At 44.4% G+C, this 26,757-nt stretch overlaps 1 protein-coding gene across 13 annotated transcripts in view; it reads right to left on the bottom strand.

Moving 5' to 3' along the window:
* FRMD4A (FERM domain containing 4A) overlaps positions 1-26,757 on the bottom strand; it is a 676,100-nt gene that overhangs the window by 197,500 nt on the left and 451,843 nt on the right. For all 13 annotated transcript variants that reach the window (XM_069228743.1, XM_069228739.1, XM_069228737.1 and 10 more), the window contains exon 4: positions 15,190-15,282. In XM_069228743.1, the coding sequence (XP_069084844.1) occupies positions 15,190-15,282 (93 nt within the window). The remainder of the gene's footprint in view (positions 1-15,189; positions 15,283-26,757) is intronic.

The raw sequence follows: 26,757 nt of genomic DNA, 5'->3' as shown, positions 1-26,757 counted from the left end.
TCCTTATAAACGTAGGTAACAGCGGACCCCAGAACAGATACCATATGGTGCATTAAATTGGGGTTTTATTATTGAGAACTATTTAGGAAGCATCATGGAAATACTGATGTCAAATAAATCAAATTACTTACTTTGATTATTTAATTCTCAGAAATATAGTTAGGAAAATCCAAATAACACATACTGTTGAAGGTTAAATTGCCATGAGTTGATTCACAATCATTTGTAGACAAAGACTATTTTGTAACATTTTAAACAAATGAATACATTTGTGTTAATTACATTAGTTAAGTATCAGTTTTGAAGGCAGAAACACTAGAGTTCGAGATAAGATAAGGAACAGCCTCTGCCTCTGAGTTGCACCATTTCTGAGAAGCCAAACAGTAACAGCTCAGAAGTGAAGGTGGTTTGAAAATCAAGGTCCTTTTTAAGTAATATCCATAATACTATTGGATTTCTTTTCACTTCTTCTAGCTTTACGTCGGTCTCATTCAAACCTTCAATGTTGTCTCAGAAACTGAACAAACTGCTTTTCTTCTGTTGATATTTACATCCAAGAGATCTGCCTCCAGGATCCCGAGCATCTTTCCAGTGCTGCAGTAAAGAGGTCAGATTGTTTGGAGGCCGTAAGTACGTGGGGCTGGTAGTGAAATTACTGGAGTACAGGAACTTGACTCCGCATCAACGTTCAAGCTTTAATCTGCAGCCTGTGTGGTCACTGTACTCCTGGAGTTGTAATGGCAGAGAGGTAAAAGGGCTCTTACTGGGAGTCAAGGCCTGAGGTGGAGGTGAGAGACTCCGGTGTGAAAGCGAGAGCTCTGGCCTGGTCCAGATCATCAACTCCTGGTGGGTGTCTCGTTTTCTAACCACAATGTTGAAAAGTGGCAAAATGTTCTCGCTGTGTGTAAAGACGAATCACAACTTTTGGTTCTGCTTTTGATCTCAGTGTCCCCGCAGTCTGAGTCCCTCATAGCTTCCCATCATCTTCCCTGCTTAAAGAACATCCTGATCAATGAAGCACGTCTTCTCAAGTCCTTCACTGACCAGCCTCTTCTCCTTGAGGATTCATTTTCACAACAACACCAATAGTAATGCATGAGATGAGGTACCCCCGCCATACATTATTACAAGGATGTTGCAAGTCAGCGAGAGGTTCCATTACCATAGAGGAATGAGGCCTTATAAGAATATGGGCTTCCAAGGTGACCCGTAATATCCTTCTCGTGTACAGCAGAGGGTATTTTATTCCTTTTAATAGATTCCCCTTCCCACAAATGCATACATTCTTGGTGTCTTTGCTATTTCATGTTCTTCGCAGACACAAAGAATAAACGCATACTATGTACTGTGAAATGAAACACACCCAGAAGCAGTTAACATGTTTAATCTGATTTTTATAAAAATGGTCGTAAAGTATTTACGCAAAAATGACTGAGGCTCAGACTGTGTTAAAACATGCAAAGAAACTATCTTTCCTGTAATGACTTATAGCGCTAAAAAAAATTACCATGTTACGATAAATATCTCCTAACCACGTATGCTTTTTATTTTAGAAAAGCATATAAAAGTAAAATGCCTTTCCTGCTTTCCTTGTTTAAAGTGCTGCTATGATTCTGCCCAGTGACTGGCCTTTCACCCTGGTTGCTGGCTCTAGCATCAGGCAGTGCGACGGGATCAATCAATCAATCAATCAATAAATTTATAAAGCGCGCTATGTACCCGTTAGGTAGTAACTTATTCCAGTTGAGCAGCTACATCATTTCTTTACCAGTGGCGACTAGACATGCCACAAGTCTCCTGTGATAACGAACCTAGAGGTTGTTTTTTAATTAGGGTTGCAGGCTCCTTTGTGTTTTATGTTCCTAATAAGCAGCTCTGCATGCATTTTACATTGTCCAGCTGTTCTCTAGTTGACCACTGCTACACTTCTGTATATGTTAGTTATTGGTGGCATTTGCTTGTGATTTATTCTTTCCCCGTTACAAATAAAAATGTGAACAACCGTGGCTGTAAAGTTACCTTTACATTTTCTTTCCTTTGTAATAAATTCTTGTTGTTAAGAGCTTTGTTAGCTCGCCATGGGAATGAGGCGCTATATAAATGCTACAATAAATAGAGTACGTGCATCGTCACAACCTTTCACAGGTTTGTGCAGTCAATCCCAGACCCCAGTCTCTTGAAGGCAGGAAAAGGGGTGATTTGCTGGCAAGCTCAGGAATATGGGGGCAAGGACGGACCATGAAAGGGCCCTGCTTTATATATTCTGAGAGGAGGCGGACGGACATCCTTCCGTGGCCCATCACAGCACTGACCATGTGAACCAACTTCACCTGTGACAAAGTCACAGAGCAATAAGTAAACAAAATGGCAACTTAAAAATTCAAAATGACTGTGGAGTAATGAGGCTACCGCCTCGGTGTCCAAAGCACAGCGCTGTCAGAAGGAATCTGACAGCCAGATAAGAAGACGACATACTGACAGCCTTGATTTGCCTCCCATCAGAGGCACCCTGCTGTCAGCTCGGAAACAAACATTTGTGTAAGCATGGTATCCCTCGCTGCTCACTCTTACTGAAGAAAGTCATATCATAGCTGCATCCTTAAATAGTGCGCGTGGCACAGTTACCTGGGATAATGCACCTGATGTACACATCGATCTGTAATGCACAACCTCAGTTCTCTGGTTCACGTCCTAAAACGTGGCTCAGCCTTTCACCCGCCTGCAGTTAACTGTGCACTACAGAGTTGTGCAGTAGAAACTCTTTCGTCTCAGCACTCACATTAGCGGCGTGCTACTGCCGTGTTATAAGCAAGTTATTATTTTTTTGTGGTTGCACACGTTGCTAACTAAAATAAGCATCATTTATAAAAAGGATTCATCTTTTTGCTATCTGACCAATAATACTATTTGATGAAAGCACTGCACACTTAATAGATGCCTAAAAGTAAAGTGAGTAGTTGCAAATATTTTCAAAATGCCTTCCAAGTTTCTGAACAAACTAGTCTAGCACCGTAATCTGTGCTCCCTGATCTTAACCTTCTTCCCTTAGATGCATAATTCAGATTTTCACAGTCACGACACTCGTCTAGCTATTCAGCCAGCGACGTGTGTTTTGGAAAACAGCAGTGTAGTTGCACGTGGTCATCGCATGCTGGCATGCACTGCTCTGGACACAATGGATGTTCAGAGCCTTCATGACTCCTGACCCCCTGCCTTTCCGCAGTACTGTATCTGTGCCTTCACGGACCAGGACTACTAGAACTGAAGAGAAAGAAACATTAAAGCATTCATGGGGTGCAGATCAATCAAGTGAGTGAGCATAACATGCCTACCTCTCACACTTTATACTGTTTTGCTAATGTATGATACCTATCTACAAATCTTTGGTCATTCCTGTGGGGACTAAATGAAAACAGTGAATGAAAGCAAAGACAGATACTGGCCCTTAAACAATACATGCTGAAACTGGCCTCCCACTACTCCTCATCACTCTCGGTTTCCTGCGAATGAGGAGGGATTCCAACTAGCAGACGGCCAAAGAGATGACAGACTTCTCTGTGAGCCTTTCTTGAAGAGACCCATGAGCACTGATGTCAATTCACCAAAATGCCAGGAGTAGCAGAAGTGACATCACGTGCCCTTTGACCTCCACTTTTACTCACAAGCACATACTTATACACACACTCACATAAATACACTCACACCCGTAAGCATGCGTACAGCATACATTTAAAAGCATTTTTACATTACTCAGCTGCCATGGGAGGGCACTTTCAAGCTAATTGTTCCTTTTTAGGGTCGAGCCTGTGTTGCATGCGCTCGCGCATGCGTATCGCAGCGAGACGCTTTAGTATTTAGAAAAGTGCTCGGAGCCCTGTCAACTTCACACCAGTGGTTTTTATTGGTTCGTGGTCTTGACTAATAAAATCTGCTTGCTTTCATTAGTCGTAGGCACGCATACGTCATGCCTTTTCCGTGGCTAGCCCTCCGCGAGCGCAGCGACCAAGTACAGAAAACATGCGAGGCTCGCTGTTTTCCATCGGGCTCGTGGACTTATTTTTCTCTAATTTACGAGCGTGATCTCGCTTTTCAGATGTTGAGCGCTTTACATAGTTAATTTCACTTTTTCGGGTTATGTACATAAATGCACTTTTGCCCGATAGGTGAAACGTCGGGTTAGGAGTTTACAATGCGATCATCTCTAACATGAGCAAACGCGAGACCAGTTGCATTGCAAATGCTTGTTTATTACACTGATAGTGAATACATTATTATTATCAACTATCAGTGTAATAAAAAAATTTGACAGAAAACAGAAGTAGTCCCAACTGACCTACATAAGGACGACCTGCCCCTGTGTTCCTGAAGTTGATTTGCCACCTCTGAGGCCAGGGGTCGCAAAGGCAGTGCCAGGGGTCGCAAAGGGAAGTCAGGGGTTGCATCTGCGACCCCTGGCGACCCCTAAATGACATCCATGCCGATAAGATAGATATTTTAAAACAACTGGATCCCGAAACCTCTCTGGCCGCTTGTCGCGGACAAACTTTAAGTCTAAAGAAAACACGCACACACCCGCGGCAGGGGAACGCTGGTGTGCTTTACTGGCAGCACAATACCTGGTGCATCTCAGCGAACAACTAGCCTGCAACACGGGCCCACCAGCCACTGGGGTGCGCACACACACACACACACACTCTGTCTGACATCTGTACAGCATCACTCATCGGCGAAGAAACTGCGTGGTCCCCAAAACGCTTCAAAATACGTATTGCTGGTCCAATATAACTGCTAATCGATGCAGAGTTTACCAAAAATGTAAAGTCTGATTCTATAATGTGCGAAATTGCTCCAAAGAACACCAGCTGTGCATCTATACCCAAGAAAGAAGGGCTGACCTGCACACACAAGGATGCATGAGCATTTAGGTTCCGCGCCTCTCGGTCTTCTTCAAACGCCTGAAACAGCTTGATAAGATGCACCTTCAGTGAAAATGCCGGCAGCGCGCGCCGGAGCACTGGTTCGAGCAGACCCAGGCACCTCGCACTGCGCGCGCGTCACTCAGGGCGGATTATGATTCTAATCGCTTGCGACGCACCGGCGGGTTCAGAAGGCCAGGGAAGCGTCTCCAGCGGCGTCCACCCCGAGCGTATCCGGGGGCAGCTCACGCAAGCCAGGGCCGAACGCAGGAACACCGGGGGCGGGAACAGCCACCCCAAGACGAAACACGAACAACCCTTTCCGTGGAAGGCCTCAGGCCCCGCGCCTCCTACAGAAAGAGCTTGTACGAAGGGTTACGTGCATGCTACGCTTTTGACATTGCTGCACATGATTTATGTCTACTCCCTAATGCAATGAATCCGTCTAGCTAACTTAATTATTTTACAGGCAGCATACTGCCAACATTTCATGAAGTGCGAATTCTTAAGGAGGAATCAGGCCTGGAAGTTGATTTGCCCTGTGAATAGCTGCACCACACAGATACTTCAACATTTTCCCACAGCCCCACACAACGGCGACGTAGGCCTCCTGTAATACATACAGTTTTGAAATAAACTTTCAGTAATTCCAGAGTTAACAACCCAGTGCTGATGAACATCTGTTTCTCCACAATACAGTAATCCCTCATTATGCAGCTTTACCATGTAGAGGGTCTGTTTGCTGTCAGGAACCCGCTTCAGAGAGAGATTTTAAAAAACTGCTTCATTTGAGATAAATGTGACAAGAAGTAGGTGGAGAAGTCACAAAGGATGTAACTGCTAACTCGAAAAAACCTTCCAAGCAATACCACCATGCAACGGGCCTTCTGCTGGCTACAATAGTGCCTAGCACTGCACTGCTGAGAACTCGTGCAACATGTAAGCCACGGGTTTGAATCCCAGCGCCTGCTCATCGGATCATTCTTCCATGATCCGTGAATGAGTACCATTGTGTTGGGTAATCTTAAAGCCTGGGTTGTGTCAAAAGAGCTGCGAGTTTACGGCTGTGCAAACAACGCTCTTATAGTGATACCAGGAATGCGCGACGACAGGTATAATATGTGATTCACCTTAGATGCCTTGCATGGAGGCTTCACCAGTGTTGGAGGGACAAACTCCGACTAGTTTGGCCATCACTGTTGAATTTTTTAGCTGCTTCGGCGCAGCCTCTGGTGATCCGATCACTTTGTGTGAGACTACCAACTACTAAAAAACCAAACAAAATCTGCGACAGGATCCCCCCAAATGCACAAAGAGGACAGACACACGCAAGCACCAGGTCCCCAATAAGGCTACTGCAGAAGTGGTTTGTGTATGGTTTATGAAATGTTCAGTGACTTTTCCAGAATCTCAATGCACAGTAGAATGATTGCGACACCAGTCTACCTATTGTCACTTCAATAAATTGATTGACTGGGGCATTTTCCATGCTCCAATATACCTTCTGGAAGGGAGCGGGTGCTGTTGGTTAATGTGGGAATGTTGGTGCTTCCAGATGACTGAGAATGAAAGAAGTGAAATCTAGGCATGCAAGGCTTCATGGAATGGTAGAGCTGTCAATGTCTATCTGCCAAATCAAGAGATCTTGCTTCTAGATGTACTGTGACTTCCGGGGACTTCCGGAGGGCAGCAAGGATCTCCAGTAGTGATACAGATGAGATTTCTTCTGCGCAGTGTTCAATACACTGCACCGCGTTCCATGTACTGGCGCCTGAGGGAAATTACTGGTGCACTTGTAACCTGCGCAGTCACATTACCGCTAGCCTAATACAATCTCTGTGAAGCAGACCAGCTAGGAGTTTCTCAATTATGTGAAATTTTAGCTGCAGTAAAACATCAGTTTGTATGGGAGATTCACATATAGGCAAGTGCAGTCATTTCTTTTTATACTGAAGCCACACCCAGATTATTTTCTTGGCAAAGTAAAAAACAGTATGTAGTGAGATGATAAAAGTGCAAAGCCGTTGCCTGTGCTACCAAAGATAGATGTGAGTCACAGAAGACGTTCAGATCACTGGCGTAGTCCATAAGAGAAAACTAAACGATGATCTCCAATGTGGATTTAATCAATTGCGTTTGACACTGAAGTAAGGATCGCCATCTCAGAGCTGGTCACTGGTAAATTCTGGGCCAAAGTGCCGAGGCTGATTTCCTCCAAGTTGGGTTAGACCTCAACTCATCTACTGACCTCATCTGAAAAGCCAGCAGAGTATCGCCAGCTCTGATTTGGAGGAGGAGATGGAGCTGAAGCTAGTGGTCGGTGATGATCAAAACCAGTTCCTGTGGATGCAATACCCCTCATGCAGTCAGGCTTCTCATTAGTAGAGGTACGGATTTGAGTGACTTCCATTGTAGTGCCGCCACATGAAATAGGAGAATTATAGATAGAAAATCTCTTCCTCTATAATACTCTTCTACGTAGGCAACTGAACAACACAGGTGAGTGATGAAGAACAGTGAGCAGTCACCAACAGCAAAATTACAAGTCTAGATGTCTGCCTTGCCAACCTTTAAACAATTCACCCTCGCACCGTGCCTCAGCAGAAGTACTCTAAAACCGCTAGCATGCATGCAGTGGTATGTACTTATAATAATGCAGTTCCATCTTTATACATCTTGGAGGTTTCTCTGTATCCGTTTCTTGGAGCAGGGCAATTGCCTTCACAGCAGAGGGCAGCATTGCGTCTACTCATGCAGACCTAGATACCAATGCGCAATTCACACACAGAGCTGTACTGCTTTTTGCAACACTGTTTTATAAAACAATATTTGTTTTGAGTATGATTTGCAATATAAGTGCACATCCGCCACAAGGTTCCATGGCGTTATGACTTTTTCTTAGAATTTTTGAAGAATTAGACAGAAAGCAGATGAAATAAGATGCTGTAAGAAACGAAAGTTGACTGCAATCCTCGCTCTGTTTGTAGGGGATTCCACAAGGTGGGCACCATGACTGAAAAAGAGAATTGTCACAACGTTCATCTGCGAGACACGGAATTTGAAGATGTCTGCATGCTGATTAGAGTGCCCAATACTGTTTATACATTAGTTTCTGTTGTAGAACACTTGAGGCTATACTGTAAATGGCTTGTGCACGATCCGTAGGGCTTTACATTTGATCACCTGTTTTATCTGGAGCCAGTGTATCTTTCTCGAGTGAAGAGAAACATGACTTTTTTTGTCAAAAGCCAAGGATGACTCTGGCCACCATATTAAATAAAACCTGTGATCAGCGGATACATACTTGGAATCACCTATATAGAAATCCTTTTCATAACCCAATATGGATCCTAAAAGGGAATTGACAGCTGTAATCCGACCCTTTTTCGTTAAATGACAGCATAATTGACTTTGACACTCTAGGTGGTTTGTAATAAACACATAAAGATGCTTGCACTTGTGGAGAGGAAGACAGAAAAGTCCAATTCGAGTTTTAAGTTGTGGATGGAACCACTGGCTTGGGGCAAATGTCCATTTTCTCTGGAGAGAAGTCTGGTACTCAGAAGATACCACACCCTCTATTATATATAGACACAGAGAAGCAAATATTCATAAGCATCTCTGGTAATTAGTGTTAAAGGTCTAACATTTAAATCACTTTATCCAAACCTGGAAAGAAGTAGCCTTAAATAACTTGAATTGGTCATAGGCTTGGTGGAAATGCAACCTAATTTTTAGGTTGCATCCTGCCATACAGCACAGCTGTCTCGTTTGCTAAAAGCATCTTTGGGACTTTCAGAAAGTTGCCCTAGGAATCAGGAGCGTCAGCATACCAAAATGATAGGGGTAGCAGAAGTGACATCACATGCCCTTTGGCCTTCAATTTCACACTCGTGCTTTCTTACACATACACACATTTACACTTACACACATACTCTCTCACATAAACATGCACTCACCCGCAAGCATGCTCACAACATACATTTAAAACCCTTTTTTTTTACTTACCTCAGCTTCCAAGGAAGGCTATATTCAAGATAATTATACTCCTTTTTTAATTACTCTAACAGCGAACAATGAAGCATTATTCACTGTTAGTATAATAAAAACATTGAGAGAAAACAGAATGGAGCCCCAACCGACGTCCATAAGGACGAGCTGCCACTGTGTTCCTGGCACCTCGGAGGCCAGGGGTCGCAAAGACAGTGACAGAGGTCGCAAAAGGCAAGCCAGGGAGTTGCCACTGCAACCCATGGCGACACCTAAATGACATCCAGGCTAGGAATGCTGTTTGTTGATTGCCATTGGATTTGTGATTTGTAACTCACTATTTCTGGCTTTCTATTTCCTGGCTTTATTTACTTTACGCTCTCCAGGCTCAGTTTGGCTGTCCCTCCCATTATCTAAACTGTGTTTATGTATCTTGTTCTTATCTTGTCACATTTGCAATGCATTCAAAGACAGAGGTCAAATGTCAGGCTCTTTATTTCAGGGAGCTTGGTGTTTACTTTTCTTTCTCTGACTTCAAAGTGAATGCTGAATGCTCATATAAGACAAGAAGGGATGTTCATTTTTAGGGGCGAGCGCAAAGCGCTCCGTCCTCTGTAGTAATCTCTCTTTGGCCTTCCAACCACGCCCATGTCAAGTCAGTCACTTTCATTGGTTCGTGGGCTTGCCTTTAAAATCCGCTTGCTTTCATTTGTGAAAGGCAAGCATACGTCATGCCTTTTCCTGTGTTTAGCCCACCGACAAAGCACCGATAAACTACTAAAAACATACGAGGCTCGATGTTTTCAGCATGGTTTCCAGACTACTTTATCTGTTTATTTTCCACGCAGCACGATCGAGCTGGGGTTTACATAGTGCGATCACGCTAGTTTTTTCAGTTTTCAATTTCAGCACGATCGCGCTGCGTTTTTTTTCTTTTAATTTGTGTGGTAAGAAAAGTCCGGTTAGGAGTTTACAAAGCTAATAGCTCGAACTTGAGCAAATGCGAGACTTGTTGCATTGAAAATGCTTGTTTTTGTTGCGTGCTATTAAAAAAGGACTTGCAGATGTTTCAGAATATTTCAGAGCTAGTACAACTAAAGTACTTTTTTGTAATTCTGACGTGTGGTCAAAACAAATATTTGAATATGATAAAAAACATCAATATAATACATGATCAATATAATATGTGATTACATTTGTATACATTATCATTTGTGTGCAGTAAAACCGTTTTTCGATGCAAATGTAATGGTCATTTCAATTGAAATGTGTTTCTGTAAGGGCAGTGTGCTACCACACCATGCATACTCCACAGTACTCTATGCCCTCCCACTCTATGCCAGGCCACTCCATTCTACCAGACTCCACTCCATGACATGCCATTCTATTCTACGCCCCTCCACTCTAAGACACTCTGCGCCACATGACTTCACGCCACTCCAATCTATACCACGCACTCCACAACAAAACACATCACGCCCCTTCACTTCACGCCCCTGCACTCCATGCTACTTATCCCACTACACTCTACCCCGCTTCACTCCAGTCTATCCCATTCCACTCCAATGTACCTCAATCTACCCAACCACACTCCACTTTGCTACAATCTACCCCAACCTACTCCACTTCAATCTACCCCACTCCAATCCAATCTACCTTAACCCAATTTACCCACCCTACTGCAATCTACCCCACACCACTCTAATCTACCTCACTCTATCCCAATGTACCCCACTCTAACCCAATCTACCCCAAGCCAACTCAATCTACCCACTACAACCCATTCATTCTACCCCAATCCATTCCACTACTATCCAATCTACCCCACTCCAAACTACTCCAGTCCAATCTACTCCACTCAATCTCATCCAATCAACCCCACCCCACCCTTGCTATCTACCCCAGTCTACCCCACTGTGCTCTAATCTACCCCAATGAGCCCCAGTTCAATGTACCCCAATCCACCCCCCTCCATTACAATCTACTCCACTCTATCCCAGTCCAATTTAATCCACTCCACTGCAATCTATGTAACTCCTCTCCACTCTATTCTACCACACTCCCACTCAACTTTACCATACTCTACTCCGCTCTACCACACGACACTCTACCCAAATCCCATGCCACCTCACTCCAATTTACCACACTCCACTCAAATCTACCACACTCCACCCCAATCTACCCCACCCCAATCACCCTAACCTACCCTACTCTAATCTTCCCCTTCCCAATTTACGCTTATCAACTACACTCCAATCTACCCCATTTCACCACACTCCACCCCACCTCAATCTACACCACCCCACTTTACCCCACTCCAATCCACCCCATTCCACTTCATATCATCCCTCTTTAATTTACCCCACAGTAATTTTCCTCCCTCTGTTCCAATTTATCCTATTCTAATCCACCCTAATCTACTCCACTCCAGTCTACCTTACTCCACTCCACTCCACTCCTGCCCTATCTCATTCCACTCCAATATATCCAACTCCCCTCTGCCCTACCCCTCTCCAATGTACCCCCTTCACTCTACCTCAGCCCAGTCTACCTACACCAATCTATCCAACACTCTACCCCACTCCATTCCACTCTACCCACCCTACCCCATCTACCAAACTTCATTCCACTCTACCCAATTTAACCTACTCACTTCACTCTTATTTAATACATGCCACTCAAATCTACCCAAGTCCAGTCAACCCCACTACACCTAAATTCACCCCTCATCTACTCTACCCCATTCCACCCCATACTACAAAACTCCAATCTACCCCATCCAATCTGCACCACTCCAATCTACCCCACACCATTCCAATCTATCCCACACCATCCAACTTTGTTTCAACCTATAAGATTCTGATCTACCACACTTCAGTCCAATCTACCCCACTCCAAACTACCCCACTCATATCTCTCACTCCAATCTGCCCCGCTCCAATCTACCCCACCAAAATCCACCCATTCTACCTCACTCCACCACATTCAACCTTAATCTACCACTCTTTGCTCCAATCTACTCCTTTCCATCACAATATATGCCACTCCACTCCAATGTACGCCACTCCACTCCAATGTACGCCACTCCACTTCTCTCCACTGAAATCTGCTCCTCTCCAATCTAACCCACTCCAGCCCATCTACCCCACTCCCTCCCAATGTACCCCACACCATCCCACTCTACCACACACCACTCCATTGTACCCCACTCCCCAATCTATCCCACTCCACTCTACTCAAAACTATCCTACTCCACTGTACTCCAAACTACCACACTCCAATCTAATCCACTCTACCCAACTCCAATCTATCCCACTTAACTACCCCACTCCAATCATCCCTCCTTAATCTACCCCGCAACATTCCAATCTACCCCACTCTAGTCCACCCAGTCTACCCCACTCCATCGTAATCTACCTGACTACACTACACTCTTTCCCAATTTATCTCACTCCAATCTCAACTCCATTCCAATCTGTCCAACTCCACTCTACTTCACCCCACTCTACCCATTCTACCCAACTCCAATCTACCCTTTCAAATCGACTGAATCTACCCCACTCCAATCTACCCCAATCTGCCACACTCCATTCTACTCTACCGAATCTACCCCACTTCACTTCACTCCATACTACCACATGCCACTCAGATCTACCCCACTGTAGTCCAATCCAACTGATTTCACCCAAATCCACTCCACTCCAATCTACCCTAGACCACTCCACCCCAAACTACCCTATTCCAATCTACCCCTGTCCAATCTATCCCACTCTAATCTACCCCAATCTAATCCACCCCAATATACTCCACTCCACCACAATCTAACCCAATTCAATCTACCCCACTCCAATCTACCATGCTAATCTACTCAACTCCCTCACTCCAATCTACCCCACTCTACCCACTCTGTTCAACTCCAGTGTACACCCGCTCCACTCTACACCAATGTTACCGACTCCACTCAACCCTAAACTCCCCTATTCCACTCTATCCCAGTCTACGTCACTCCCACCTACCCCACCACATCCCTCTAACATTTAGTAATGCTGAAGAGCAGCCACACTGGTGTGCAACACGGGGAAACACAATTGCATAGGCAATAATTATTGGCCTAGCCAATTATTGCAAATTCAGCCAACACGGATGGTAGAATGGCTCAAAATCAATGCTATAGCAAAGAATAGCACAAGTCTTACACACTGTGGCCTCACAGAATAAAAAACGCTCAGTTCAACACTACTTTCAAGATGGTAACACTTTCTATAAGCTACAAATGAGAGTGTTTAGTTAAAGCATTGACTGCTTTATCAGAATATAATCGGGCCACTTTAAACAGTCGTTAAGTATTTCACCTAAACACAGAACGCTCAATTCACAAAGATTGTGCATAAGTAAGTGTGACTTACTTTTATAATACACCTGGATTACTCCTAAATTTCAGTATTTAGCTAGACGTTCTCCTGGAATTGAGAGGTACTGCAAGAGTGAGTCACAGGAAAATACTTGTGAATCCAGCCCTTTGTGTGTGATGCAGTTGAACATTGTGTGCACACTTTATCCAAAAGCGACCAAGCTGCTTCACTTAAATATTTTGAGACTATTTAATTTTAAGACTGTGAGGTTACTTCAACAGAATCCCATGACTGCTTAACCCGAACAGTGTACAACAACATGACTTGAACAGCTTGTAACCACATTACATAAACAGTATGTGACTACTTAACTCAAACTCTGAGAGGCTACTATATGCAGGCCCACCCAATCACTGTATGACAACTTCGCTAAAGCACCGTTTGGCAACTTCAAACTTCAGTGTGTAACAACTTCACTCAAATACTAAATGACTGCTTAACTGAAACACAGCAAGACTACTTCGCCCAAACACTAGGTGACAATTTCACCAACACTCACGCACAGATTGCCAGCTTTGCACTGTGTGACAATTCCATCCAAGCACTGTGTAGCAATTCCATCTAAACACTGTTAGGGTGTTTTAACGTGAAACAGTGTGACTCATAGGTGCTGGAGCACTCCATGGTCCATTGACAAAGAAGTCATCTGTCTGTACACCGTGTCAAATTCAACTGGTTCAGAACCTACTTCGAAGATACCACGAGGACCAAGTGGATCAGTAAGTCTGTGAAATGGTGGTAATATCAACATGTAGCTTTTCCAAAGAAGTGTACATACTTAGGGGGTTGAATGTGGTGGATGCAAGACATCCACAAAAATTGGCAGAGGCTCTGTCTGCTCTATTTATAGTGCACACATTTTGTGTACATTAAATAGGCTATGCCAGTGGTTCCCAACCTTTTGACTTCTGCAGACCCCCATTTTATCAATACTGGAGCCCGGGGACCCCCACTGAATCGTTACTGGAACACGGGGACCCCCAAGGAGTCATTACTGATAGCTGGGACCTAATATTATTAAATTTTTTAAGCAGCCACGGACCCCCTGAGGAGGCTTCGCGGACCCCCAGGGGTCCCCGGCCCACAGGTTGGGAACCACTGGGCTATGCTGGACATACACTCATTTTGACAGATGTACCACATCCACAAAAATATAATCAACCCCCGTAGTATCTTCAAACATTTTCTTTGGCTTTGACGTGGTCTTCATCCACTACTCTGCCCACTTTCACTGCCACATCTGCTGGTCTGCCAGCTCAGTCTTCTTTTGCAGCCTTTTTGTTTGCTAAGCATGGCTCATTGTATCAGATTTATCGAGCACTGTCTTTTCTATTCTATAGAAAGCAAAACTCCGTACAGGGTAAGATGCACCTATTGGTTTACGCTTAGTTTGCAAATGTGCAGTAGTGCTGGAAACTTTGCATCAGAAATGTTCCTGACTGGTAGAAAACAACACCAGAGATGTTTGTTTTCCACTTTGAAGAACTATGAGCTTTATCTAATAGAGATATACAACATACATGATAAACTTCTGCCGCCAATTTTCCTAGCAAGACAAACAAGGATTGTTAAAAAAAAAAAAAACAACAACAATTGTGGCCACCCTTGTTTCTTTTCCTGAAGGTCATCTCAACAGAAAAATATTGAAAGCATCCTTCGTGTAATTCAATCTGCTGGTGCGGAGGCCGCCTCGTGCACAGAACAGCCTGGTATTCAGTCGCGTGCTAGGCGGCCTTGAGACATCCATTATAAGCAAGGTGAACCCCCCCAACTACATCACATGAAGCATCTGCAGCGTCTGCCCGGCGCGCGCGCTCGGCCGCCACAAGGCCAGGCCCGCCAGCGCGTCACTGTGCACAGGGCGGAGGTACCTGACGCAGAAGTACAAGACCACCGGGCCGGACTTCTTCGGGAAGTCGTGCTCCAGCACTCTGCGGTCCAACTGGAGCCAGTTCAGATGTCCCCTGTCAAATAAAAGAAAAAGGAGAAGACATGTTGTTTAATTGAGTGCGCTTTCTTCTTCACAGAGCAGAGTTTTTAGTTCAACTGGATTTAGGCTCGAAACGGAACGAAAGGCAATTAAACATAAAACACAATGTATTTATTTTAACTTCCTATAAAGTGCGCTTAAACGGAAGATACCAAAGTGTACAGAGAATAATCATGAGCCAAAACAATAAAATCCATTACGCAGCAATCAGTCCAGGGCGGACTGTGGGGAGGGTGGGGGTGGGCGGGTGAGGGGTCCGGATGCAGACAAGGGGACGGGGCAGCAGTGGGAAATCACAGGGCGATGGAGGAAGAGGCGGGGGGTCGAGGCTCCCTAACTTGGAAGGTGACAGGCCGGTAGGAGATGGGGACTACGGGGTGCGGGCAGAAGGGGACCGCGGTTCAACACGGGCAGCTCGCTTCAGTCATTAGACAGCGGCCCCCGTGCATTAGGTTAGGCAGAGTTCAAACTGGAGAATTTTCAATTTTCTTCATAAGAGCAAAAGCAGTCGGGCAGTTTGACATTTAGTGGTAAAGGGTTCTAAATTGATGTTGTAACAGCAAAAGAAATGCCCCTGCCTGTGTAGAATTCTTGAGTTTCCAGGGCCAGATTCTGAAGGCTCCTCAAATTAATATTACCACCAGACTATTTAATAGAGGAAGGCAAATATTCAGGCTCATAAAAACCTAAGGGTTTTATTAAAGAATTGTTAGCAAAAAGCCCTTCCCTGTGCATCTGAAGAGTACAAATGACAATTGGGAAAACCAATATTCATAGTTACAACAGAGGCAGGTGCCTGCTACCTGTAGTGCAACCTGAATGTTCAACAGCTAAAATAGGAAATGTTAACGGTGAAAAGTGTACATTCAGGGATCTGCATTCAAGCCACCAACTTAATACAATGTCGTTAATAACACACGTGTATCACCTACTAATGCAATTAGGCTTTGATTCATGACTATTTAACAAGGAAAATGCTACAGATTATGTTATAGAATACCTGGAAGCCACAGTGAGCCCAAGAAAATGAATGCATTTTTGCTTTGTTTGTTAATGGATGCACCTGGAGCAAATTAAGTCCAGTGTACATAGCAACTTTCTACTCACTGCTCGCTCGGTGTTTTTAGTCTTCTCTTGTTACTGCCTAAATGCAATCCTTTCAGAGGCAGCACCACGACCCTGGCACACTGAGACGCAGCCTTCTATGTATCACATATTAGAGTGGAAAGAGTCAAATCGAGCCCTCGGTCACTGCAATCTCCACTCCAAACAGGTACTTTATGAACTAGACTGTATTTGAAAAGCTTCTCGGAATAAAAGCATCTATACATGGCATCAGCCACCGCTGCTCGGAGGTACCGGATGCTGGAGGTACATCGGCAATGCGGTGCCTCTCCCGCAGCTGCACCTGCTTGGGTTCGGTTTTCAGTTCAATGATTGCATGCCGGCTCAGGGGGAAGGGCACCCCTGAATTCCACAGTGGAGTACCAAGGGAATCTGAGGGTTTGTTTACTGCTGCCACTGTAGACTGGTCTCCCGTTATATCAATGGTAGCCCCCTAGTATATTGCAGCCCCACCTGCTTGTTCTGTGGTAGTTATGGCTTAGCCCTGGCGCACGATGGCAGCACTTCTACAGGTATTCTCATTTCTGAAAATATATGTCAGTTACATAACAGACGTCAACATGACCCTTCTTGAAGTATTGAAGTGCCTGATGAAGTGCCTGAACAGGGGCTGAAACTTCACTTTTGTAATACACACTTTCTCACCCTTGTCCCTTAATAATGCACAATCAGTTTAGCAATGTGGACTTCTGGTTAACATGTGGGATTAGTATCACGCCACTTAGTTTTCACTTTATTTTTACTTCCAGTCATATCACTATGATACGATAAGGAAGACGTTTTACCATTTGCTTTTTACAGGAAGTTTCATCTGGCACACACAGTGTGGGGTAACAACTGTTTCGGTTAGGCACGCGGTTTTCCTAGTGTGCACACACATTTATTTGCTGTTGCAAAGTAACACGTCTCCTGGGCACTGGTAAAGGCCATGAAGTATTATTAGTTGTATTTATATAGCATTTAATGTTGCATGCTTTCCCACTTCTTAGAACCTAGTTAAACTCAAGTTGTCAACCTCAGAAGGATGAAAGGCTGACATAGCCGAGTTAGTATCCAAACTCATACCACGAGGGTTACCTCAGATGTCAGCAGTGAGTGATGACCTTACTAGCCACCATGCTGCCTGTAGTTCTGCTAGATCTGACTTTAATCATTTTCAGAGCGGTCTATGGTTGTATGTGGGGTAGTGAACAACGCTGGCACTCATCACCATACCAGACTTACTCTTGCCTCTATTCATCACTTCCCCACTTAACCCTACCAGTTCTTCTGCCATTCTGGAGGAAACGTGACTCTGAGAAGACCAGCAGGGACTGTGGCATTGTGGAAGGCAGAAACAGGGGCAGACCACAGGTATATTCGCCTACTGAGGTGTTCAGTGGCCCTAAAGACAGGAGTGCGGAAGTTGTCCCATAACTCCCCGGTAAGTGTCATGATTGTTCAAGAACAAGCTGTCAAAGGGGTTCTTCTGACCGGCTTCTGGTAATTCTTGTAACAGACTGACTGAAAAGATAAGGCATTTTGTGACTTGATTCTTGTGACACTCTTGCTGGAGTATAAAAGAGTATGGAAGGAGACAGCTGCAGTACATTAATGTTTTATAATTTGTAAGTAAAACATTTGCTTGGTTTAAAATTAAACTTTTTAAGTATTGCAAAAATAACCACAACATTGGAACACAGTGCAGCGCATTATGGGGCCTGTGGTATGCAAATAGGCAATACCGCACCCCATTAACACAGCACCGGTTCAGTATTTACCATTCATTGAGTTCTACACCTCGCAATGAGCCGTGCTTTGAATGGAACTTCAGAAATACAGGGAATCTCTTACAGGACCTGTTTGCTCCTTAGAAGTACTCTCCCAGTAAAGGTCTTGCAGCAGTGCTAAGAAATGCAAGTACTCTCCCTTTCAAAATATAGAAGTGCAGGCACTCAGCACCAGACAGTGCCTGCCTATTTTAAAGCACTGGTAAAGAGGCATAACTTGGCAAGAACACATGCTTTCCCCTGTTACAAGATGCAAACCTTGATTATTGTAGCATTCTCCCACATCAATTCTTGCAGGTGTAGACATAAAAAAACTTGTACTGACAAAAAGTACAGCATTTCTGCACAATTTGGAACCCTGACCCAAGTACCAATTTCAGAATAATAATCTAGGGTCCACATTTTGGCCTTATGTTTAACATGTGCTTCAAAATACACTACTAGGCCTCACAATACTCCCCACGTGTGCTAAACGGAAATCCCTCATTAAGCACACACGCCCTCAAAGTTGCATTTGAATTTTTCACAACTCTCTGTCTTTAGAGAATTGAAGTCACTGCTCAGCTGCCACTCTCAAATGTGTTCCAGCACCACTGAGGCCGGTACAACAATACTTTGTCACCCCCGCTCTTGTCTCCTCCACACGCACTCCATGGACTCTATGCCACCCATCTATTCTCCTCCCCTCGTTTCTATTTCCTACTTGCAGCTCCATGCTGGTTTTCGATGCCCCAGTCCTGAGGTTCCTTCCGGAGGTACACCAAGCAGATGCTTCCATGTCTCCCCTCTATCCTGTCTCCAGTGCGGACCATCAGTCGGAGAGGAAAGGAGCAGACAGGGCGGACTTCCGCTCGGTCCCAGGTGTTGTATCTCGTGCACTCATACACGTGACTGCTTCATCCACAGCATCACCAGCAGGATGCCCAGGGGCATTCATCTATAGCATCACCAGCAGGGTGTCCAGGGGAATTCATCCACAGCATCACCAGCAGGATGTCCAGGGGCGTTCATCCACAGCATCACCAGCAGGATGTCCCGGGGCGTTCATCCACAGCATCACCAGCAGGATGCCCAGGGGCGTTCATCCACAGCATCACCAGCAGGATGCCCAGGGGCGTTCATCCACAGCATCACCAGCAGGATGTCCAGGGGCGTTCATCCACAGCATCACCAGCAGGATGCCCAGGGGCGTTCATCCACAGCATCACCAGCAGGATGCCCAGGGGCGTTCATCCACAGCATCACCAGCAGGATGCCCAGGGGCGTTCATCCACAGCATCACCAGCAGGATGTCCAGGGGCATTCATCCACAGCATCACCATTCATCCACAGCATCACCAGCAGCATCACCAGCAGGATGCCCAGGGGCATTCATCCACAGCATCACCAGCAGGATGCCCAGGGGCATTCATCCACAGCATCACCAGCAGGATGTCCAGGGGCATTCATCCACAGCATCACCAGCAGGATGCCCAGGGGCGCGCATGGATCTGGGGCAGTAGGCCCCACGCGGGTGTATTTTGCTCTTTCACTGATTTTATAAAGGGCCACATTCAGCAGGCACCGCTGTGCTGTTCTGGAAGATTCCGGCCTGTCCAAACCCATATTCAGCATTTGTCATGTTAGCTGAGTGACAGACAGGGTTTGGACAGCTACACTACGAGTCTGACTACTGAAATAAATTTAGCAGAAGCTCAGCCAGGACACGTGTCTGCAGCTTACGTGGTCATACTAAGGCACTGTGGGTTTTATGCATGTAATGAGCCTAAGCTGCGCTTCCTGTTTTACACTAAAGAGTAAAATATACATACACATTTTACTAACACCGCTTTCATATTCTCTCCAAGAATTGACGTGAACACTGAAATACACTGACTTGATTAAGCAAAAAGCTATGAATCTATTAACATTGGTCAGTTCCCGCGGTAAGAAACTCCTTAGAAGTGCGTTGAGGCGCGTGGCACCTGTGGAAGTGCATGGGTGTGACGTGCAGTGCTCCCACAGCTCCACCCCCTCACAGTAACCGTTTCGGTCAGTACTGGCCTGCGGTTGGTCGTGCGTGCCTCGTGACAGGAAGTGGTAGCCTGAAACAAGAGGTAGCAGGCCCCATGTTCTAAATAGAATCAGGGGGCAACCACAAAGATGCCCCCATCATCACAGTGCAGTCACCATTACTTCACAGAAGGAGAGTACACTTTTGAGAGCCCAGAGGTGAAAATTTCGGCTAAATCAAGAGCAAGCAAGAATCAGATAAGACATGTTTTATGAGATACCACAATGTTCGCTTACCTCGGTGGACCCCCTTCTACCACAAGGTCCCCTTACCTCAGTGAACCCCGTTCTGTGGGTGTATGTGTTACAAAGACATGGAAACCTTTTGTCACTATTCCGATTTTTTTACATGCACTTGGCGTTACACTAGTGACTTAACCAGCTAAGGTTAGGAGATGCACATTTCTGCCAATCTGATGCCACAATGCGTTAAGAATACTAGATCTCTTTGACTTTTTGTGATGGGAGGTTTTCAGCCGCTTCCACGGTGGGATTGTCTGGCTGCTATAAGTGAGTGCCTTCATGGTTATCATATGGATCACTTGAATGCCAGAGTATCAGTTTAAGTTTGGACAAGAGGCATTTTCTGAAAAACATCCGAGTGGAGATGTTGTATGTTTATGTACCCCACTTGCCACACCTTGCTAGTATGTGTAAAACAGCAAGAATACATGCCCACTCCCCGCCCTGACCTATGTTAAATTGAATTTTGCAATGAAAAATTAAAGTTTCAGACCATGTTATATTATTTGTATATCTGAAATAAAATGCACATATAAATAAGAAACAGTTTGTCTTCTTTGCATCCCCGAGGTTAGATGAATAAATGCCCAAAATACAAACCATTCATTGAATTAAATTAAAGCCTTCGGAAAAGTGTTGTTTTATTGTGTCTGATACACAGGTTTCTACAAATAGATAAACGGCTGCCGTTGCTTGGTTGTAAAACAAGCATAATGGGGACACTATGGAGTGGCCCTCGGCATAGCAGGGCAGCTTCCTGGCAGACTGCTGCATCCCCTGGATAAAATGGAAGCAGGATGCCATGGGAGACTCCATTTTGAGATTGTGCAGTGCAGGCTCAAATTAATTATTCAAAACGCAATGAGGCACCTCCTTACAGTCACGAAGAGGTGGCCACATCTGTTGTCCTCACGGCCCTCTAATGCGATGTGAAAGGGTGCATTGCAAAGGCAGCGACTGCGGACTCGCGTCATCCATTCCAAAGCATCAAATGAAAGCTCAGCCTCTATGCTTTGATGGACACATGAGGATCCCCCAATTTAGTGCTGCGTAAGAACTTAGTCGTGTGACACAAAAACGCATCAAAATATTGTCTTCAGCCGCATAAATATGTTTTTCATATACATATTTTCTTGTTTTGCAGATTTCCTCTTATAAGCTAGTATTTCTTTTAATCAATTTTGCTACACTCTCTGGTGGTTTTCAATTTTCTTCCATCTAGTGTTACTTTACTTCTCTGTTCCCGAAGCAGTCCACACATTGATGGGACACAATCGAGCCACTATCCACTCTTTTATGAAGCGCTAATCCATGGACACAGCTCCCCTGAGAGGACACCATATGGAGGGATCATTCTCCAAAACATAGAGTTTTAACCTGCCTGGCCATTATTACTGCCACCCCCTGCCCATTAACCTTTTCATTATCCTCCCACAGGTGGTAGTGGGGATGACTGGGCACACGAGTCGGAATAATGTGTTAACCTTATGTATTAATTTTCGTGGTTTTATTCCATTCACGATCACCCAAGCCTCTATGCTCATAGCATCAATACAACTTGAATACAACTCTACTGATGTAAGTGCGGTTTGGGCATCTCAGAGGGCTTAGAGTGGTGCAGCAGGGAGGGTGCGGTCCCCGTACGTGCCATCAGTCTACACATGTGGGGTAATGTCATAGGGACCAATTTGCAAAGGTATTTTCACCTGTAAAGATAAGTTTACAGCTGAAAATATTCCACTGATTGAAGCCAAGAAATCGCAAAGGGATTCCAGGTGGGCGTAAATGTGTTTATTGCTGCAGATTTCTAAACCACACGAGCGGAGAAATCTGTAGTAATGAATATGACTCGCGGTGTGGGGGCTGGGCATGCCAAGGTGCGGCTTGACTAGGAGGTACTGGAAAGCCTACACATGTGCACAGTGGTAAGCAAACCCAAACTACAATCCAACCTCTTTCCACCCCGGAACTGGTTGAAATGTAGCACAGTCAAGGGTTTGAGTAATTCCCCCTACAGAACAGGAAAGGGAAACTATCACACCTAGAGTTGTTGTGGATGTAGTGGAAGTGTTTTCCCTTTGGAGAAAACAAATGAAAAGAATGGGAATTTACACAAAGCTCAATTCCTTCTGGGAATGGAATCTAGGAGGAATTTTCAGATGACCTTCCCAGCAGTATACCTTGAAGCCTACACCTGGCAGTATTCCAGTAACAATACTGAGAACTGTGGTGCACTCAAAACAAAAATGTAAAAGTATGCTCAGATTCAGATCTGAATCTCCACCCTTATGTCTTTATGTTTTTATTGCTGAATCGGCACCACAGTATCTGGCACCTCCCAAACTGCTGTGGACTTCCTACACATGGAAACATGGAGGTAGGTGGCAATAAAATACAGGAAGTATTTGAAAATGTGATCAATACAGAAATGCACACTTTAGATTATGTGCATACTCGCACATGTCTGGCACAGTACTCATGTGAGTGCTCCAGACTCCCTTTCACAAAGGAGACACTCCCATTTTGAGTAGCCAACTATGCTCCATATCATGAATAAGCAAAAGCACTGCTCGTACACAGCTCATGCAGCGTGAACAGAATGCCCCTCACCATGAGGCACTTGTTTGGAAGTCCGCTGCTTGAAAAAACTGTTGTGCCAGAGGGCAGACCATAAACACCCGGACTCCAGAAGCTCACTTGTAATATATATAAAAATATTGTTACTCCTTCTAAAAAGGCAAATATACATAGAGCGGAGATGCGCTTGTGCTAAATATGAGTGCATCCAGGGCCGGCTTTAGGGCGGTGCGAGAGGTGCGCCTGCACCAGGTGCTGACCTCAGGGGGAGGAGGGGTGCTGCGTTTAGTAATGATTTACAAAACTTGCAATTTAAAAACACCTGCTGAAACGTCCCTTGTGCATCCAGCCTCCAGGAAACAATTAAAATGTCAAGCTACCTGTTGTGACTAATGTTCCTGCTAGGGAGAGAGATGGGACTTTTGTCTAGCAGCAGCTTTCACACGCTATAAAGTACCGTAGAGGGTTAATATGCCGGCTCCAAAGAACTGAACTATATTTTATGTGGATAGCTGAGTGGATTAGTAAAGCCAGCCATTATAAGTGCTTTAAAACAAATGAAATATATGTGAGAAGGGCTGTGGAGAGATGAGGAGCACATTTGCCGGGTGGTAGTGAGTGAATCCGAGGAGGTGGTCATGGGGGGATGCCAAAAAAGACTGTCACACAGGGCGCCATCAGCGCTAATGCCGGCCCTGGGTGCATCTATATTGTGGGTCTGATCATCATCACAGAAGTCAATAGTACAAAGACCTGCAATTGGCTTGCATCATCTTGAAGGTGGCCTAAGTGCATGAAGGGTGGCGCTGTGCACTTGCAGTGCATCCTTTCATGAATTAGCGACGCACTGCCATTAAAACATTGAATGCACATCTACTTCTCAGAAAGGCAGAAGTGAGAAAACGAGAACACTGTTGTGATTATCTAGACATCTCTAGTCATCTCATTTTTATCCACCATTTCCATGTTTGCATTTCAATCTTTTGCACATGCTTATACAGCTTCATGTGGAAATGTATGCAAAACAGTGTGAACATATTTCTGCATCCCTGCTTAGGGTTGCAGAGAGGGCTGGCAAGTTTATCTGTTGTAGGATGAGAATAGCCATTAAAATGCGCAACAGTGTAAGAGTTTGATGCAAAATGTGGTTCCCTTAGCGAGAGCTTGCATTTATATGTCATAACCTTCACAAAACACACAAATGGGCACACAGATAGATTGAGTTAGATTTAGCAGTCACCAAAGGAAAGGCAAACAGGCACAAAGCACTGACTAGTTATTTACGTTCCAAAACGTTTGTGTTTTAAAATTGCCTAAAAATAATGCGAAGCAGCACCTTGCCACAAGGAGGTGTCCTATGGGTAGCACATGGGTATTCCCATACTATCACTCATGGCTTTTGATGCATGCCGGATTTAGTAATGTTTGTAGTATGAGGTCTGCACAAAAAAACTACTCCTCCTCAAGGCATGCACAAAGTAGGGAAAATGTTTTTAATTCTCCAAACCATTCCAGTTGCATGCGTGCTGCACTGTACAGCACACATACAGAGTGGGAAAAGTGTTAAAGGTACTTCAAGCATAGTGTTTTGTACTGGAAGTGCGCCCGTCCAGTACAAAACCCATGCTAGACTTATGCGCCCACCTTTGCAGTATGGCGCAAAGAGGCGTGCAGGGCGCTAGGCAGCCTCACTGCGTCCCATAGCTTAGGAAAAGAGCAGCAGCACTGTATCTTTGCAGATAATGGTATTGCCCTGCTCCCTCCCTTTAATGCAACACCGCCCAGCAACCTTGGCTGGTGCGCTGTGTTGTTATTGTAAATGTATCCCTTCTTTTCCCTAAAGACCGTAGTCCCATCTAGGGAATGCTCAAAAAACCTCTTGTCAGAGTGTTTGTAAAAAAAAAAAAAAAACATTAACAACGGTGTATTAAAAAATACAGTGGTAAAACATTGTGAAAAAAATTCACAGACCACATGTATTTCTACGTGAACAACATAAATGTAGCATTAAGGGCCATATGTACGAAAGCTTTTTCCCATAGACACAGAATGGGTAAAATCCTTTCGTACATCTGGCCCTAAATGTATTCCAATTATGTTACTGCAACGAAATGTACATCTAAAACACACACGCAGCAGTTATCACTATCTGAACCCTAAACCTAAATCTTCAACACTCTCTCAGACTCATCCCTTCTCCATTCCCCACACTATCCACAAATGTAACTTAATCCGTAAGCCTCACCCAGCACTAAACTTAAATTGAAACATGTCTTAACTTAAACTGTTCCTATTAGCCATCCACATCACCACCCCCCAAAATTCTTGCCTTAGGCCTAGCCATGTATCTTAACCTTTAACACTAAACATTATCATAGTTGTTAACTTATCCTTCTCTCTCACCATAGCCCTAAATCTTACCCTAATCATGAATGCATTTTTATTTTGTAATATTTTATTCACTTAATGTTTACATTTATAAACACACACAAAAATATATTTCTTGTAAATATGACTTTTCCATTTTTGTGAATACAAACTTTCTGGGAAAAAGTTTGTAGGTAAAATATTTTTGCACAAATTGTTTATGCAATGACATTTTTAGGGCACACTCTGCTTTGCTGGAACACTAGAATGTGAGATGGAATGGCTGATAAAGCATGAAACTCCCAAACGTATCTTAGTTTAAAAAAATAAGCTTGCAGGCTCCATCATTTCCAAAACTATGGGCATGTGCCATGAAACAAATGTTGGTGACATCAAGAACCACTGCCAAGGAGTAAATGCACGTACACTTGGTTCCGCCAAGAACCAAACACAGAGTACAAGAAGAAATTCTAAAATGCAAGTGCCAATATACCCTGATGAACGCCATCAACTACTAAGCAGTTTATATTGTATAAGCTCCTGGCACAGATATTCACAGCGACTAATTCTTTTTGGCACCAATAAAGAGTTCTAACATGAAAGAAGTATGAGTTCCCTATGTGCAAAATGAAAACAAATTTACTGAGGATTTAGGAATGCCATTAAAACCTGACTTTTACCCTGCCTAATGTGCTGTCTTGAGGTTTGACAGTCAATATCTGATGCCTACACACTACAAAAATGTCTTTGGGTGTATGTTACAAACATTTTCCCGAGACTTGACTATCGAAGATCCCGGGGTGCATTACTATGGAAAGCAGGGAACCTCCTCACTCCTGAAGAGAGGCATGGTATCTAGAAGAGAGGTAATGTAGGGAAGGTGACTTCCATGAGATACTTTTATTAGCCACAAATAAAACCTCCTTGACAACTACTTGGAGGCAAAAGGATGATTACAGGCGAGTGTCAGCGGGTCTGCTAAGACTTGTCAGCAGTGAGAAGAGGCAGAAGTGTCAAATTTCCTAAAGATCCCTCCTCTCAATGCCCTGTGTGCAGATCTTTGAACAGTCGATAATGTTTCCAGCCCTAGGCTTTCATTTGACAATTAAATGTGTTCTGAGGATTGTCATTGGTTGCTTTGGTTGAACCAGTGGCACGGACAATGGCACTGAAAAAGCCTATGGCCCGAAACATGTTCTGATGCCAAGAAGCAAGAGAGCAATCCTAGTCTAGATGAACTGTGATGATGAGTATCTTCTCCTCACTGGTTACAGCTTGACGACTCTCGTATCATAATAATTTATTTTACCATACCA

The sequence above is a fragment of the Pleurodeles waltl genome, chromosome 4_1, assembly GCF_031143425.1.
Source record: "Pleurodeles waltl isolate 20211129_DDA chromosome 4_1, aPleWal1.hap1.20221129, whole genome shotgun sequence".
Lineage (NCBI taxonomy): Eukaryota > Metazoa > Chordata > Amphibia > Caudata > Salamandridae > Pleurodeles > Pleurodeles waltl.
This window is presented reverse-complemented; position numbering and strand designations above follow the sequence as displayed.